This window comes from Trachurus trachurus, assembly GCF_905171665.1.
Source record: "Trachurus trachurus genome assembly, chromosome: 6".
In the NCBI taxonomy this organism is placed as follows: domain Eukaryota; kingdom Metazoa; phylum Chordata; class Actinopteri; order Carangiformes; family Carangidae; genus Trachurus; species Trachurus trachurus.
In genome coordinates this window covers 15195043-15207606 of record NC_139897.1, presented here as the reverse complement: position 1 = coordinate 15207606, position 12564 = coordinate 15195043, and the positions used below count along the sequence as shown (strand labels likewise).

General features: G+C 43.9%; 1 protein-coding gene across 1 annotated transcript in view; it reads right to left on the bottom strand.

Annotated features, from left to right (window-relative positions):
* Positions 1-12564, bottom strand: part of ptprq (protein tyrosine phosphatase receptor type Q) — a gene marked incomplete at both ends in the record, with an annotated part of 33155 nt that overhangs the window by 4466 nt on the left and 16125 nt on the right. The window contains 22 exons of the mRNA XM_083973279.1: positions 87-113; positions 786-830; positions 1723-1851; positions 2025-2124; positions 2240-2313; positions 2409-2700; positions 2923-3081; positions 3485-3554; positions 3734-3972; positions 4068-4254; positions 4454-4563; positions 5279-5653; positions 5793-6068; positions 7578-7719; positions 7993-8144; positions 8280-8555; positions 8647-8967; positions 10418-10589; positions 11111-11256; positions 11377-11531; positions 11641-11752; positions 12171-12452. Coding sequence (XP_083829405.1) covers positions 87-113; positions 786-830; positions 1723-1851; positions 2025-2124; positions 2240-2313; positions 2409-2700; positions 2923-3081; positions 3485-3554; positions 3734-3972; positions 4068-4254; positions 4454-4563; positions 5279-5653; positions 5793-6068; positions 7578-7719; positions 7993-8144; positions 8280-8555; positions 8647-8967; positions 10418-10589; positions 11111-11256; positions 11377-11531; positions 11641-11752; positions 12171-12452 — 3841 coding nt within the window. The remainder of the gene's footprint in view (positions 1-86; positions 114-785; positions 831-1722; positions 1852-2024; positions 2125-2239; positions 2314-2408; positions 2701-2922; positions 3082-3484; positions 3555-3733; positions 3973-4067; positions 4255-4453; positions 4564-5278; positions 5654-5792; positions 6069-7577; positions 7720-7992; positions 8145-8279; positions 8556-8646; positions 8968-10417; positions 10590-11110; positions 11257-11376; positions 11532-11640; positions 11753-12170; positions 12453-12564) is intronic.

Below are 12564 nucleotides of genomic sequence, written 5' to 3'. Positions count from 1 at the left end.
CTTGTAATACTGAGCGGTACAGAACATGCAGCTCTATGCTGCAGCTACTTTGCGCACATTCACATTATTTATGCAGGATGACTTACTTGAGTGATTTCCTGTAGCTGAGAAGCCTGTTAAAAATAGACAGCAAAAATCAACCAAAAATAAACAAATTAACTCAATGATCACAGCCCACACTGGGGTATTTCTGTCCATGACAGCTGAACCGATCCTGTTTGTAGAGACTGGATGATATTGTATGTTTAAGGAAAAGACATCTTACTAGTTTCTTATCAAATCCACTTTGATTTACCACCGACTTTGATGCTATGTTCTAAAGGAATATGCGAACATCTGTGAACTTAAATGAAGCATGTGGTTAATTCCCCTGGTGCTGGTATTTCTTTGCATTACTGAAGAATTATAGCTACTCAGATCCTTAGCTATCGATAAAGCTTACCATTTGTACCCTGCTAAGCCTCTCGAGCAATTTGGAGATAGTGAGTGGGGTAAACAAATTAAAACGGTTTCAAGCTGAGGAGTGTCAGCTCAGCTTTGCAGTCCCTGCCAGTGACGGGGAGGGAAAGGGAGCAGGCTGTAGGCAAAACTCTGACGTCACTGATTCATTTGAACTGTCACCCTCCACCAAAGGTTTCATAAACAGCACAGATGGATGGTTTAAAGCTTTAAATGGGTATCATGACGATGACAAACACAGAGTGATGAATGTGAAGTGGCGTGCAGCATGCAAACATACTATACACAGCAAAATGTGGCACGCGCAGGTCATCAGACCAACTTACTGGATGACATAAATCTCTTTCCGTCTAAAGAAGAAGGAAGAATACCTGGTGGGAGAGGAGTGCTCAGTGAAAATCAAGCCAGGGAAAGTCAGTGCACGTGTCTACATGCAAGAAAAGTTATAGTATACACAGTATATGCCATTTGTGGAGTTTATACAGATCTCACTGTCCAAGTTATGAAAAGATTCTGGCCACAAAGCGGACAGACACACTGTCCAAATGATGTCAGTGTCAACTTAGATGACAGCTAGAGGAGCAACTCACGCAAGTGTCACAAACTCACAATCTTTGCTCTTAAATGTGTGTGACACTTAAATGTGTGGATGACAAATTCTTCTCAATTATTCACATAAACAGTACCCCTCATATTCAAAGCTTTCCCTTCCTGTTAGATTCCCTACCTCATCTCTGCCATCCTGCAGTGACCTTGATACACCAAATCCAAGCTCTAAAAGTGACTTTGTTTCTCACCTGATAGCAGAACTGCAGCCTGGGAATGAGAAGCAGCTGGCAGCACTCAGTGCCTATGCACTTGTTTGTGTGAGAGAAGGATGAAAACGGGAGAGCCAGACGCTGAATTTGTAGGCGAGCATGGTTAGAAAGATGCAGGCAAGATGACTTGCCTGTGCTGCAGAGAACTGAAGGTAAACTATAAAGCCACGAGAATACTGTGTTGTGCCCTGGATGCCGCTGCTTCTATTTTCTGCACAAACTCTACAGCGCTAGAAGATTTAGTCCTGACAGGGGCCCACATCAAGTTGGCTCAAGCAAAGAGATTTTTGTCTTGTTGACTTAGATTTAAAATGTTGTCTGGAGCAGATAAACCAAGCCTGAAGTTAGGTTGCGTGCAACCAGCCAACCAGCTGCCAAGAATGTGTGTATTATATTAGCAAAAGTCGTCACGCTTTTAGATTCAAACTAAACACACACGACTTACCGGTTGAGCTTCTCTTGTTTCAGCTCAAGGTCTGCCACAGCAATCAGCTGATCCAGTTTACACTTGGTCTCTATAATCTCTGCCTCTCTGGGTGAATAGGTCCCACCCTCCTTTTTGCGCTGATGGATCCTGGCATTTGAAGATGAGCATGTCAATTGATCAATAGTTAAAAACTAAAAAAAAACTAACTTGACAAAAAAATTGTGAAATGCACAAAGAAATTTCTTGTATGGATATTTAAACATAGCATTTGTTTTTGTTGTTTTTTTGAGTTTTTGAATGAAAGCCTGTTGCCATCTTACTTGACTGAGCCACAGATGATGATGATGAGTAACACAGCCAAGAAGAAGGAAAGCAGAACACCAAGAATGATCTGCTCCTCCCTCGTCAACAGCCCGTCCACTATTGAGAGAGGGACACGACAGAATGGACAGCACATAAAAACAACGAAGGGAACTGAAAATGTTATGTTGTCACTGTTTTATAAGGAGAGTTATACAGGAATGAATGTTAATACCTGCGGTTTTGACATGGTCAGAGAACTCAGAGTCTGTGTATTGGCCTTTGACGTTAGTCGCTCTAACCTTGAACCTAGTAAACAGGAAATGACAGTCCAGTCTCAGCATTATATTATTATAGCTTTAACATCTGTATACAACAGTTTTGTGTGTGTGAAGTACACTCACACATAGACCGTGTTGGGCTTCAGTGGTCCATTGCAGAAACTCTCGGTGTTGTTCTCCTGCATGCAGTCATCGTTCTCTCCGATCACATACGTTCCTGCTGTAGTTGCGTTGCGCCTCACCGGTGGCCGGCCGTCTCCAGATACTCCGAGATCACCTCTGACGTGTGCGTTCGTGCGTGGTGCTCCGTCCCCCAAAGAACACGGTGGGTTGGGGAACCCCTTGTCAGTCATGTAAGGGGCAGGATGATCAAAAAATGCATTCTTCCAGGTGGTCAGGTTCTGGATGTCCTTCACTATGACAGGGTGGAAAAAAGAATCGCACGGGAACTGAGTCAAATTTTGGCTGATGTTAAGCCCCTCAGCATCTGCTTACATTTTTGTCTCTTCTAAACTTAGGAGAGAGTGACGTACTGTAAAACAAGATTCTACTTGAGGCTTAAAGCGCAAAACGAGACTGCTACTGATGTGCGTTAAAACTAAAAGTGATGGCTGTCAATGTTTCTGAAGAGTCATACCCCCTGACTCGGCCACGATGACCTGGATTTTTTTGATTGGTCCGTTGTCGTCACTATAGAAACAGGCAGGCATGCGGATGGTGATACTCCTGTGGGTTACCATGGCAACCCCTCCGTGGCCCAGCACTGCCTGGGGTCTTTGGCTTGGCTTGGCCGGGGCTGGAACACACACAGACACACATGTGAACACAACAAGAGTAGTGCACATGCACACACATACACACACACACATACACAGAGGTTGTCTTTATACAATACAGTATGTGTGTTTCATTTTATTGCATTTACATGACAAACAGGCTGCTGCTCTAAATGTTGTGAACAAAATCGCACCAACCACATCGCACCACAGCGTCAGCACAGACCAGACTGTGTTGCTGAGTCACATGTACTGTGTCAGAACAACTGGATACTGTTTTGTTGAGCAGTAACACTGTGCGGTAGCTATTCTCTGTCTCACATCTGTGCTGCACTGCTGACACACACACACACACACACACACGCTGCTGAGAGAAACACTGTGGAGCAGAGCAGACACAGGAAAGAGTGAGTTGTGGGCTACCTTTGGTCTCTGTTGTTATCTGGACATGTGGACTGGGCGGGCTCCTGCCAGCGCCATTCCTTGCTGAAATCTACAAAGCAAAAGGACAAATAAGGAGTTAATAATAAAAATAAGAAAACAAGTATTTGAACAAGCAAGCTCACGAGGGGTTGTGGAGTTGCAAGCAGCGCCGTTCTGCTGTTACAGCTTCAGGTGTGTGACCCGAGACACTGTGTCTAAATGTGTGGGCAATATGTGTATCCTCCTTGCCTGTATAGTGTAGTTGTGTCCTCCCTTCAGGCCCGGGATGACGGCAGTCAGCATGTTATGCTCTCTTTGGATGATATTAAGGCTGATGTTCTTGACCAACTGATCCTTTTCATATATGTAAACAAAGTAGGCAGTGATGTTCCCATTGGGCTCTTCTGGGGGCGTGAAGGTCACCCTCACACTGTTCACTTCCTCTGGGATAGCTGATACCATCACATTTTTAGGAGGGTCTTTGGGCTCTGGGGACACAGTAAAAAAAATGATATTGGACAAAGTTAATAATAGATATTTGGTTGGGAGGAAGCGTCAGAGGTTTGCAGAGAATTCAACATACCCTCCTCAAGCGTTTGAAACTCAATAGGACCAATAGTTTTCCCATCAATGGCAGCCAGTTCACGTGGACCAGTGAAGGCGGTGATAGTCACATTGTACCGGGTGAAAGCAGTCAAGTTGTTCACAATAACAGTCATCCACTCTTCTGGCTCACGCACTCTTGAATAGTTCAAACCAGGACCCTCCACCTGACATAAAAGCACAGTTCATTATGGAAACATATGACACTTTTTTTCCCCCACACACTTTACATCATGCAGAATGCGGACCTGCCGATATTTTTAAACATAGCACCGTGTTGATGAACTCTGAGAACATCTACAGTACTGGTGTTTTACACTTCACCTGTGACATGTTCATATTTGTGTGTGTGCGACTGTACAAGACCTGCACAAGGTATGATGTCGGCCCAGAGAGAACAGCTGGAGCGCTCCATGCAATGCGGAGACTGGTGGAGGTGGAGGTGACTTTAATGTCACGAGGAGGGACATCAGGGTCTGAAGAAAGACATTAGACAAACACAAAAGTAGTTATGAGATATATGAAATAATAATAAATAAAAATAATAAAAAGATGATTGAAAAAAAAAATGTATTTTACAATTTTAATTGAAAGTATTTGAATCAAAAATGTCATATCCCCAGTCTCTCTTTATTTTGCATTAACATGATATGGTTTACCATCTTAAATCACACAATTACTATTATAAAAGTCGGTAACACTTTACAATAAGGGTCCCTTAATTAACATTAGTTAGTACATTATTAAGCATTAATACATAAACTAATGTGTTAATTAATGCTGAGTAATGCATACATAATGATAACTAATGACATTATTCAACTTTTAATTTATTAACTAACTTTGAGTAGTAAACATTAATCAACTGCTTACTAACTTACTACATTAATTAATGTGTTTCCTAACCCTAAGTAATACATAATAATGATTGTTAATATATCTGTAAACAGTTAATTAATGCTTATTGTACTATCTAACGTTAATTAAGGGTCCCTTATTGTAAAGTGTTACCTAAAAGTCTAATATGTGAGGACAGATGATTCCTCCATGCTACTGAGACACAATATCACAATGCTGTTGGTGTCTGTGTTTAGGTCTTGAGGAGAAGCTGCCACAGGCTGAGAGCCTGACTAACTGCCAACTGTCTACTAGCAACAAGGAAAAATCAGATAATCACTGTGATGCTCTTACTTCCAGCGAGTGTACGTGCGTAACTCCAGTGGGTGTACTCTCCAATTCCAGCGTTGGTCACAGCCGCCACTTTGAAGCGGTAATACCTGTATTTGTTCAGGGACCGGAGTGTGATGCTGTTGTAGCTCTCCTCGTTGCTTTCCGAAGCATTTACCGACACTGTGACATTAGAGTCCACACAGTCTGAGGTCAGTTGGTCCTCTGAGGCTGGCTGTGCACTAGGTAGGATGTTTGTTTCGCAAACAGTTGAAAGCAGCTGTGCAATGATGTGGTACTCTTTCAGCTGGCCCGGTATGGAGAGCGGTGAAGCCCACTGAAGTGTCACATTATTAGGTGTCACCTGAGAGATGTCGAGGAAGCGAGGGGCAGCTGGGACTGTTAGAAGAGACAAAGTGGATTTAATCAAGTATTCATCCTGTATTAAATTAGCAATTCATTGAAGCCAAAGGCTGTGGCTTCTACTAGATAACCAGGGGTGCCTGGTTTGGACAGAAACAAAGTAAGACTTGGCTACCTGATTCAGAAAGAGTGGAAGCAGTGCAGTTTATTCCATCTCCAAGTCCTGCAGAGTTGACTGCAGCCACAGTGAGTGTGTACTCCTGGTCCGGTGACAGCCCAGTCACCATGTACTGTGAGGAGTTAGCCTGGTGGGTGTTGGACTGCAAGTTCATCTCCACCAGAATCTCATAAAAAATTATCTGCCCATTAGGGTTGGAGGGAAGATCCCAGGATAAGTGAATTGAATCCCAGCTCACTCCAGAGCAAGACAGGTTCCCCACAGCATCAGACACTGCAGCCAGAGAGAGAGACACTGTTATACTTCACCAGGACACTCTTTACTCTCTGCTGTCAAATTTAATATACTATACCAGTGACCTGCGTTTATTTCATCAAATAGGTGAAAAAAAAACAGCTACATGTACATGTACAGTCTTAGCTCTGTTACCTGGTAAATATCTCATGTGACAACGAAACAAATCAGCCTCATCTTAAACTATTCCTACTAATGAAGTGGTTCTGAGGGGAGGCACGTTCAGCTCGTGCTGCTTCACAGTGACTCAGAAGTGTCTCCACTGCCTACATACACTGACAACATTTCATACTTCTTTTATTTTAAGTATTTTTTTTAATTTATTTTCCTGGCAAGCCCAGAGATCTCTTGCACAGCCTTGGGAAGGCATGTGTGATTATCAGCGACTGCACACATGGCCTTGACAGCTGCTTTAAGCAAATGCCACCAGGAGTGTGTTTCAGATTCATTTAAAACAAACAGAGAGATGTTTGGTTTTTATCTCAGAGGTGCTGGGAGTTGTAAAGAGCCTAGGTTGAAGAGGTTGGCATATTACTGTATAGAGACTGTAAAATGTGTTTGAATTGTTTGCCCTCTGAAATTGTGTGCAAGCCATTACCTTTCCATATTCTTCACTCTTTGCCTTTCTTCTCCTTTGTTTCAAATTATTTTTTGCATGTTAATGTATAGTGTGTGTTTTATGTTTTTTTTCCCTTGAGGCATGGATGATGCACTTGGATCTTAAGTGATCATACATATGTAGCTTTAAGATTAATTGAATTTAAAACTCAAAAATGTGACCAGTGACCTACAGTAAATTACTATGGGCCGGATCTACTAAAGGTTTGCGTCTACAGAAAGCGCAAAATATTGGGAGGAGTAGTTTTAACTGGCACAGCTTTGCACACAAATGGCTGTGGTTAAGGTACTAATACCTTCCAGGGCAAAAGTTCTTATATCTCTGCATTTCCTTGCGTCTGGGTCATTCCAGCGAACTGTAGCAGTTTTTCAGGTGTGTTAAAAGTCCTTTAGGCGCCGTTACGCACACGCATGTCTCTCCTCCAGTGCACTCCTCTCCTCTCCTCCCTCTCCAGTACCTGGCTGCTCAGCTCTGGGACTGGGACTGAGAGACGTCGCCGCTGCCTTCACTCCGTCTTTAATCCCTCCAGTCAGGGAGTTTAGACCCGAGTGGACACCTGCTGCCCAACACTGATCAGAGCAGCTCTTCCTCGTTTGCCGAGGTTTTATGATAAACCAAATTTTAGGCCTATCTCCTCATCTTCTCTTCACTTCATCTGTTCTCTTCTTGTTTTACCAACCACATAGATAGTATCCCACGTTTCTTCTGCTGCCCCTCTCTATTAATCCATTGGATCACATTTTCATTCTGCGTTTGCGGCCATCCAGTTAACCAAACAAAATTTTACAAGGAGCACGCTATTTAGCCCCTTTATCTGGGATCTTAGTATCCGGCCCTTTGTGTTAGTGTGTGGGAAGTGTGTGCTTTACCTGACTCATTGGTTGTGAAGGTCACAGGGCTGCTGAACTGATTCCCATGGCCCACTCTGGTGTAGCTGTAAACACTGATCTCATAAGAGCTGTGTGGCCTGAAGCCTGATATATACTCTGTGGTTGATGGACCAGAGGAATTCTACGCATAAACACACATAAGAAATGACACATGAGAAATTAAATCAACCAATCCTGGTTACTGAAGTGGATAATGTGTTTATTATTAGCGCACACATGTGCACATGTGTGTTAGTGTAACGTTACAGCTGATTGGCATCTGGAGTATGAAATTAGAGCTACTGTCAGCTGGATACTGTGCACTCTCAGTGAGTATATCCATGGAGGGTTTGCAAGTGTGTGTGTGTGTTGCTGTTATTGTGAAGTGGCTTTTGGTGTGTGAAATTAACAGTACCTGATGTGTGACGGTGTGTGTGATGAGGTCTCGGATCCTGAAGCCGTACTGTATTACCACGCCGTTGGGCTCCAGAGGAGGCTCCCAGCTCAGCCACACAGAGACTGCCGTGTGGTTATATATAGTCAGGTTACGGGGAGGGGACATGGGGCCTGAAACACAAGATTAGGCAGATAGAGACAGAGATAGACTCAGACAGTGAAGCAGGACACACTCAGAGCTTAATGATGAATAAATACCATCTCATTACGATGCTGGAGAAAAGTTGAACCTGTTTTAACACTAACCTCCTTCATCAGTGTGCAGCTGCAGCAGCAGGTACGGTCCCGAGCCTTTGCGTGTTGCTGCTGTAATAGTAAGGTTGTAAGCTGTGTATGGAAGTAGGTTGGTGAGGACGAACGAGGTGTTGGGGGTATGTGTTAGGTTAGAGCCCCCTGGGCCAAACAGCGTCAGGGTATACTCAGTTATCTCTCCGTTGGCCTCCAGAGGGCGCTGCCAGACCACAGCGATGGAGGACGAAGACAGGTTCCTTGTGGACACCAGCAGAGGAACAGAGCTGGGGACTGATAAGAAAGACACCCACACACACTTCAGCATCACAATAAACGTATTATGAACCATACTTCATGTGAATGTTTGTGTTGGTGAACTCACTGTCATCATCCGTCCTCAGGTACATTGTGCTGGTATGGTTGTAGGCGGGACCAGCACCAGTTGCCGGAGTAACAGTGAGCACATAGGGAAAATACTTCCTGAGTTTGGTGAACAGGAAGACATTGTCAGTTGTGGTGTGCTTGATCGTTTTGTTCACAGCTGGAGTTCCTTGGTTGGACACATCTGGGAGGATGCCTGCCTCCTGTAAGGTGAGCAGGTAGTAAGGGCGGCCATTGGGCTCCAAGGGAGGGTCCCAGCTTGCGATGATGGCCGTGGGGCTGAAGATCTGAGCTGTCAGGTTTCGGACTGAGTCACTTGGCACTGAAAATGGGAGACAAGCAGAATTGTGTTACTATTATTCACTACCAGTGATGAGACTGGTTGAAAACCTTAAGCATTTTATTGTGCGCTTGTGATACTGTGAGCCAATATTAGGACATCAATCAACTATACACAGTCTGACACTGGAGGGAAAATGAACAGTGCACCAGTCATCATCATCTCAATCATCATCACCATCAGTCATCATCTATCAAAAGCACCATCATAATCACTTGCAGCACAGTTGTAATTAACAAAACCAACGGCAGCACATGAAATGGAACAATTGCAGCACAGTAAAAAGAAAAGTAAATCAGTACCATGGAGAGACAAAGATATCCAGTAAAACAAAAGCCCATTCAAAGACAAAAACCGAGACAATTGGAGGAGAAAAAACTCACACAATGAAAACCTTGGGACTGAAAAAGACTGAGCAGAAAATACTCATCCTGGTCATCGTCTCAGCCTCTCCGAAAAAACAATGCATGGTACACAGAGTAGGAAAAAGGGGGAGGTAAAGGGGAAAGGGGGAGATCAAACTGCTTGAGAGATCCATGAGATGAATGAGTGGATGTAAGGGGCCAGGTGTGTGTGGGGGTCTGAGCCCAGGGGAGTGACCCCTTGCTGGGCTTGGCTGTGCGGAAGAGACAAGGTGCCCTGGAGGTCCGGTGCTTGACTGAGAGCGGAGCAGCTAGAGCACAGGCAGAGATACAGAGTCAGTATGAGCAGAGATCATCAGTGATCAGACAGAGAATACTTCACAAGTAAAATGTGAACAAGATTTAAAAAAAAAAAAAAAAAAAAATACCACAACAATCAAATCTGTATTAAATAACAGTCTGTGACAAATAGGTAGCTGTCTGCACCCTTTTTCCCAAAATCACATAAAAACAAAGAGATGACTTTTGCACTTCACTCTCTCACTGAGGATATCAAAGTGAAACTAAATATTACATGTGTATATATAAATTTGGATTTTCATGGCACTGGTGTAATTATAGCATGAGCCGAGAATCAACTCTCACACAGCATGTCAGCTTTGTTTTTCTCTCTCTCTCTCTCAGTATCTTCATATCATAAACCATTCTACGCTCGTTCTCTTCTTCTCCCTGGCTCTAATCCCTCTCAACTTTCGTCATGCTTAGCAGAAGGAAATACAAACTGGCAGTCTTCAAGGCACAGTGTCACAGGCAGACTAAAATAGAGCCAGTTTGCCAGACTGACAGTTATCTCCTTTTACTGACAGGTTGAAAGTTACATCTTCCATCACAAGTTTTTTATATGATTTTTATTGTTTTGTAGTTGAAGAGTTATGGAAAAAGTGTGCAGACTTCCCCACCAGAGACAATGATTATTTGGCTTACTGAGCTGTATTTTACACGTATATCTATTAATTTCTGTGTTTATGCATGTGTGTGTGTGTGTGTGTGTGTGTGTGTGTCTGACTGACCGTCCATTGGTAAGAGCAGGGTTAGTGTCTCGCTTCGGACCCCCCCGTCTCCCTGCACAGTGCTGGAGGTCATCCACAGGCTGTAGTTAGTGCCCCCGAACAGCCGAGTCAAAGTGTAGGAGAGGGGTGAATCAGGAGAAGCAGGGGCAGCTAAGTCTGAGACTCGAACCCTCTGTGGAGTAGAAAAGACTGTCAGGGTTAAATCAGTGCTGTACATGAAGAAGAGCGACAAATGAAAGGAAAAACTAACCCAGTTAAGTTTTTCCAACCTGAGCTGACAGGAAGCTACTGCATTAATTATGTTTCTACACTCATTTGTTCAAACTGTGTTTTGGAGTACTTATTTTTGGCCAGTTAACAATATGTGTTAGTTATTATCTCTAAGTTATTTCTGGTATTTATTTGCCATTTACACATGGAAAAAACAGGGAACAACATTAACATTAATTTGTCCAGCAGATAAATGTGAGTTCAATGTGATGACCACTGCAATTGAAAATGAGGTTGATGAGAGCAGTGAGAGTTAAACAGAAAACTTGCAGGATATAAAACCAAAACAACTAGCTAAAATACTGGAAACTGCTGAATTATGTGATAACTTTCTGTTGCTATGACACTTCAAGTGATCATTTTCACATCAATATTAAAAGAAAACAGCTTTTTTTTGGTCACCTGTCTGTATATGTACCTCACCTTTTCGATCAGAGTGACATTATCAGTGTAGTAAATGCTGTAATGTACAATGATCCCATTGGGTTCAGTGGGCGGGTGCCACAGCAAGGTGATAGAGGACGTGGTCACATTTGCAACAGTCACATTCTGTGGAGCGTCAGACGGCTCTGAAAGCCAGACAGAAAGGATCTGGGTGAAAAATATCTCCAGACAATGCACGGTTAGTAAATATTTCAGATGTGAGGATGGAACAGGAAGCTGTCAAAAACTCTTTTATCAGGCGGCACCTGTCTCTATGGTGGTAAAGCTGATGTAGAGCAGCACTCCTCCGTCTCCCAGTCTGGTCCAGCTGGAGACGGACGCATTGTAGCTACTCTCCGAGTCCACACTAATAACCACTGATGTCCCTGTCACATTCTGCCACAGCTCGCTCGTTTCGTTCCTGAAAGAGAGAGGAACCTGTTTCTGCTGCATCACGCTCTGTTTTCTTTGTAAAGCAATGAAGTTCAATGGAGCAGGAGAGCAACTGATGTATAGATTGACAAACTCACCAAACTCTGACAGTGTAGTAGAGTACCTCTGAAGTGGCGTTAGCTGGCAGTTGCCATGACAACTCTACCTCATAGTCTGACAACTTTCTGGTGCGGATGAACTGAGGAGGGACTGGGAAGCAGGAGAATGACTTTCCAGTAACATAAGAAGTAAGAGTAAGGCCTATCAATGCAGAAACTGAACCGTTGAGTGATTATTTAAAAATATGCAGTGAGCGGATCAGATACTTAGAGGAGCCCCCGAGACAGATAGACAGTAATGCCCTGAAATGAAAATTGGTTAGTTGTAATGGCTCTGTGCTCCTCAGCTCTCAGCCCCCCGAGTGTCACGTGGGATCGAATACCTGTGATGTAACAACATTAGGATGTGCTGAAACACAGAGGCTGAGGAGGAAAAGATGAGAGGAAAGTCACATTTAATCAGATGCCCTTCACAACTTATCAGCCAGTCATCTCGTCGCCATACAGCCTCCTGGAAGTGAAAACAAGCCCTGCCCTTTTCCTCCTTCCCCCATCCCCATCCCTCTCACCATCCTCCAGTGTTGTCATGTTGAGCGGCTCGCTGCTGATGTTTCCCGGCCCGACATGTGTGTGCGCCTGCACCATGACGCGGTATTGCGCATATTTCCGCAGATCCGTGATGTGAATGTGGGTGGACGGGGAGGTGAGGTTCAGGAAGTGAGTGGAATTCCGAAGCTCCAGGCTGTAGTGGGTGATGACCCCATTAGGCAGCAGAGGCGGTTGCCAAGTGACATTCACCTCGCTGGGACTGATCGACTCATAGGAGACACCATATGGAGGACTGCCTGGGACTGGAGAGAGAACATTAAGATGCATCTTTACTGAAATCCGATATCCTTCCAAGAGGTTTTTATATTTTATACATGTAGATTCACGTGAGTGGGTGGATGCATCCATTAACGC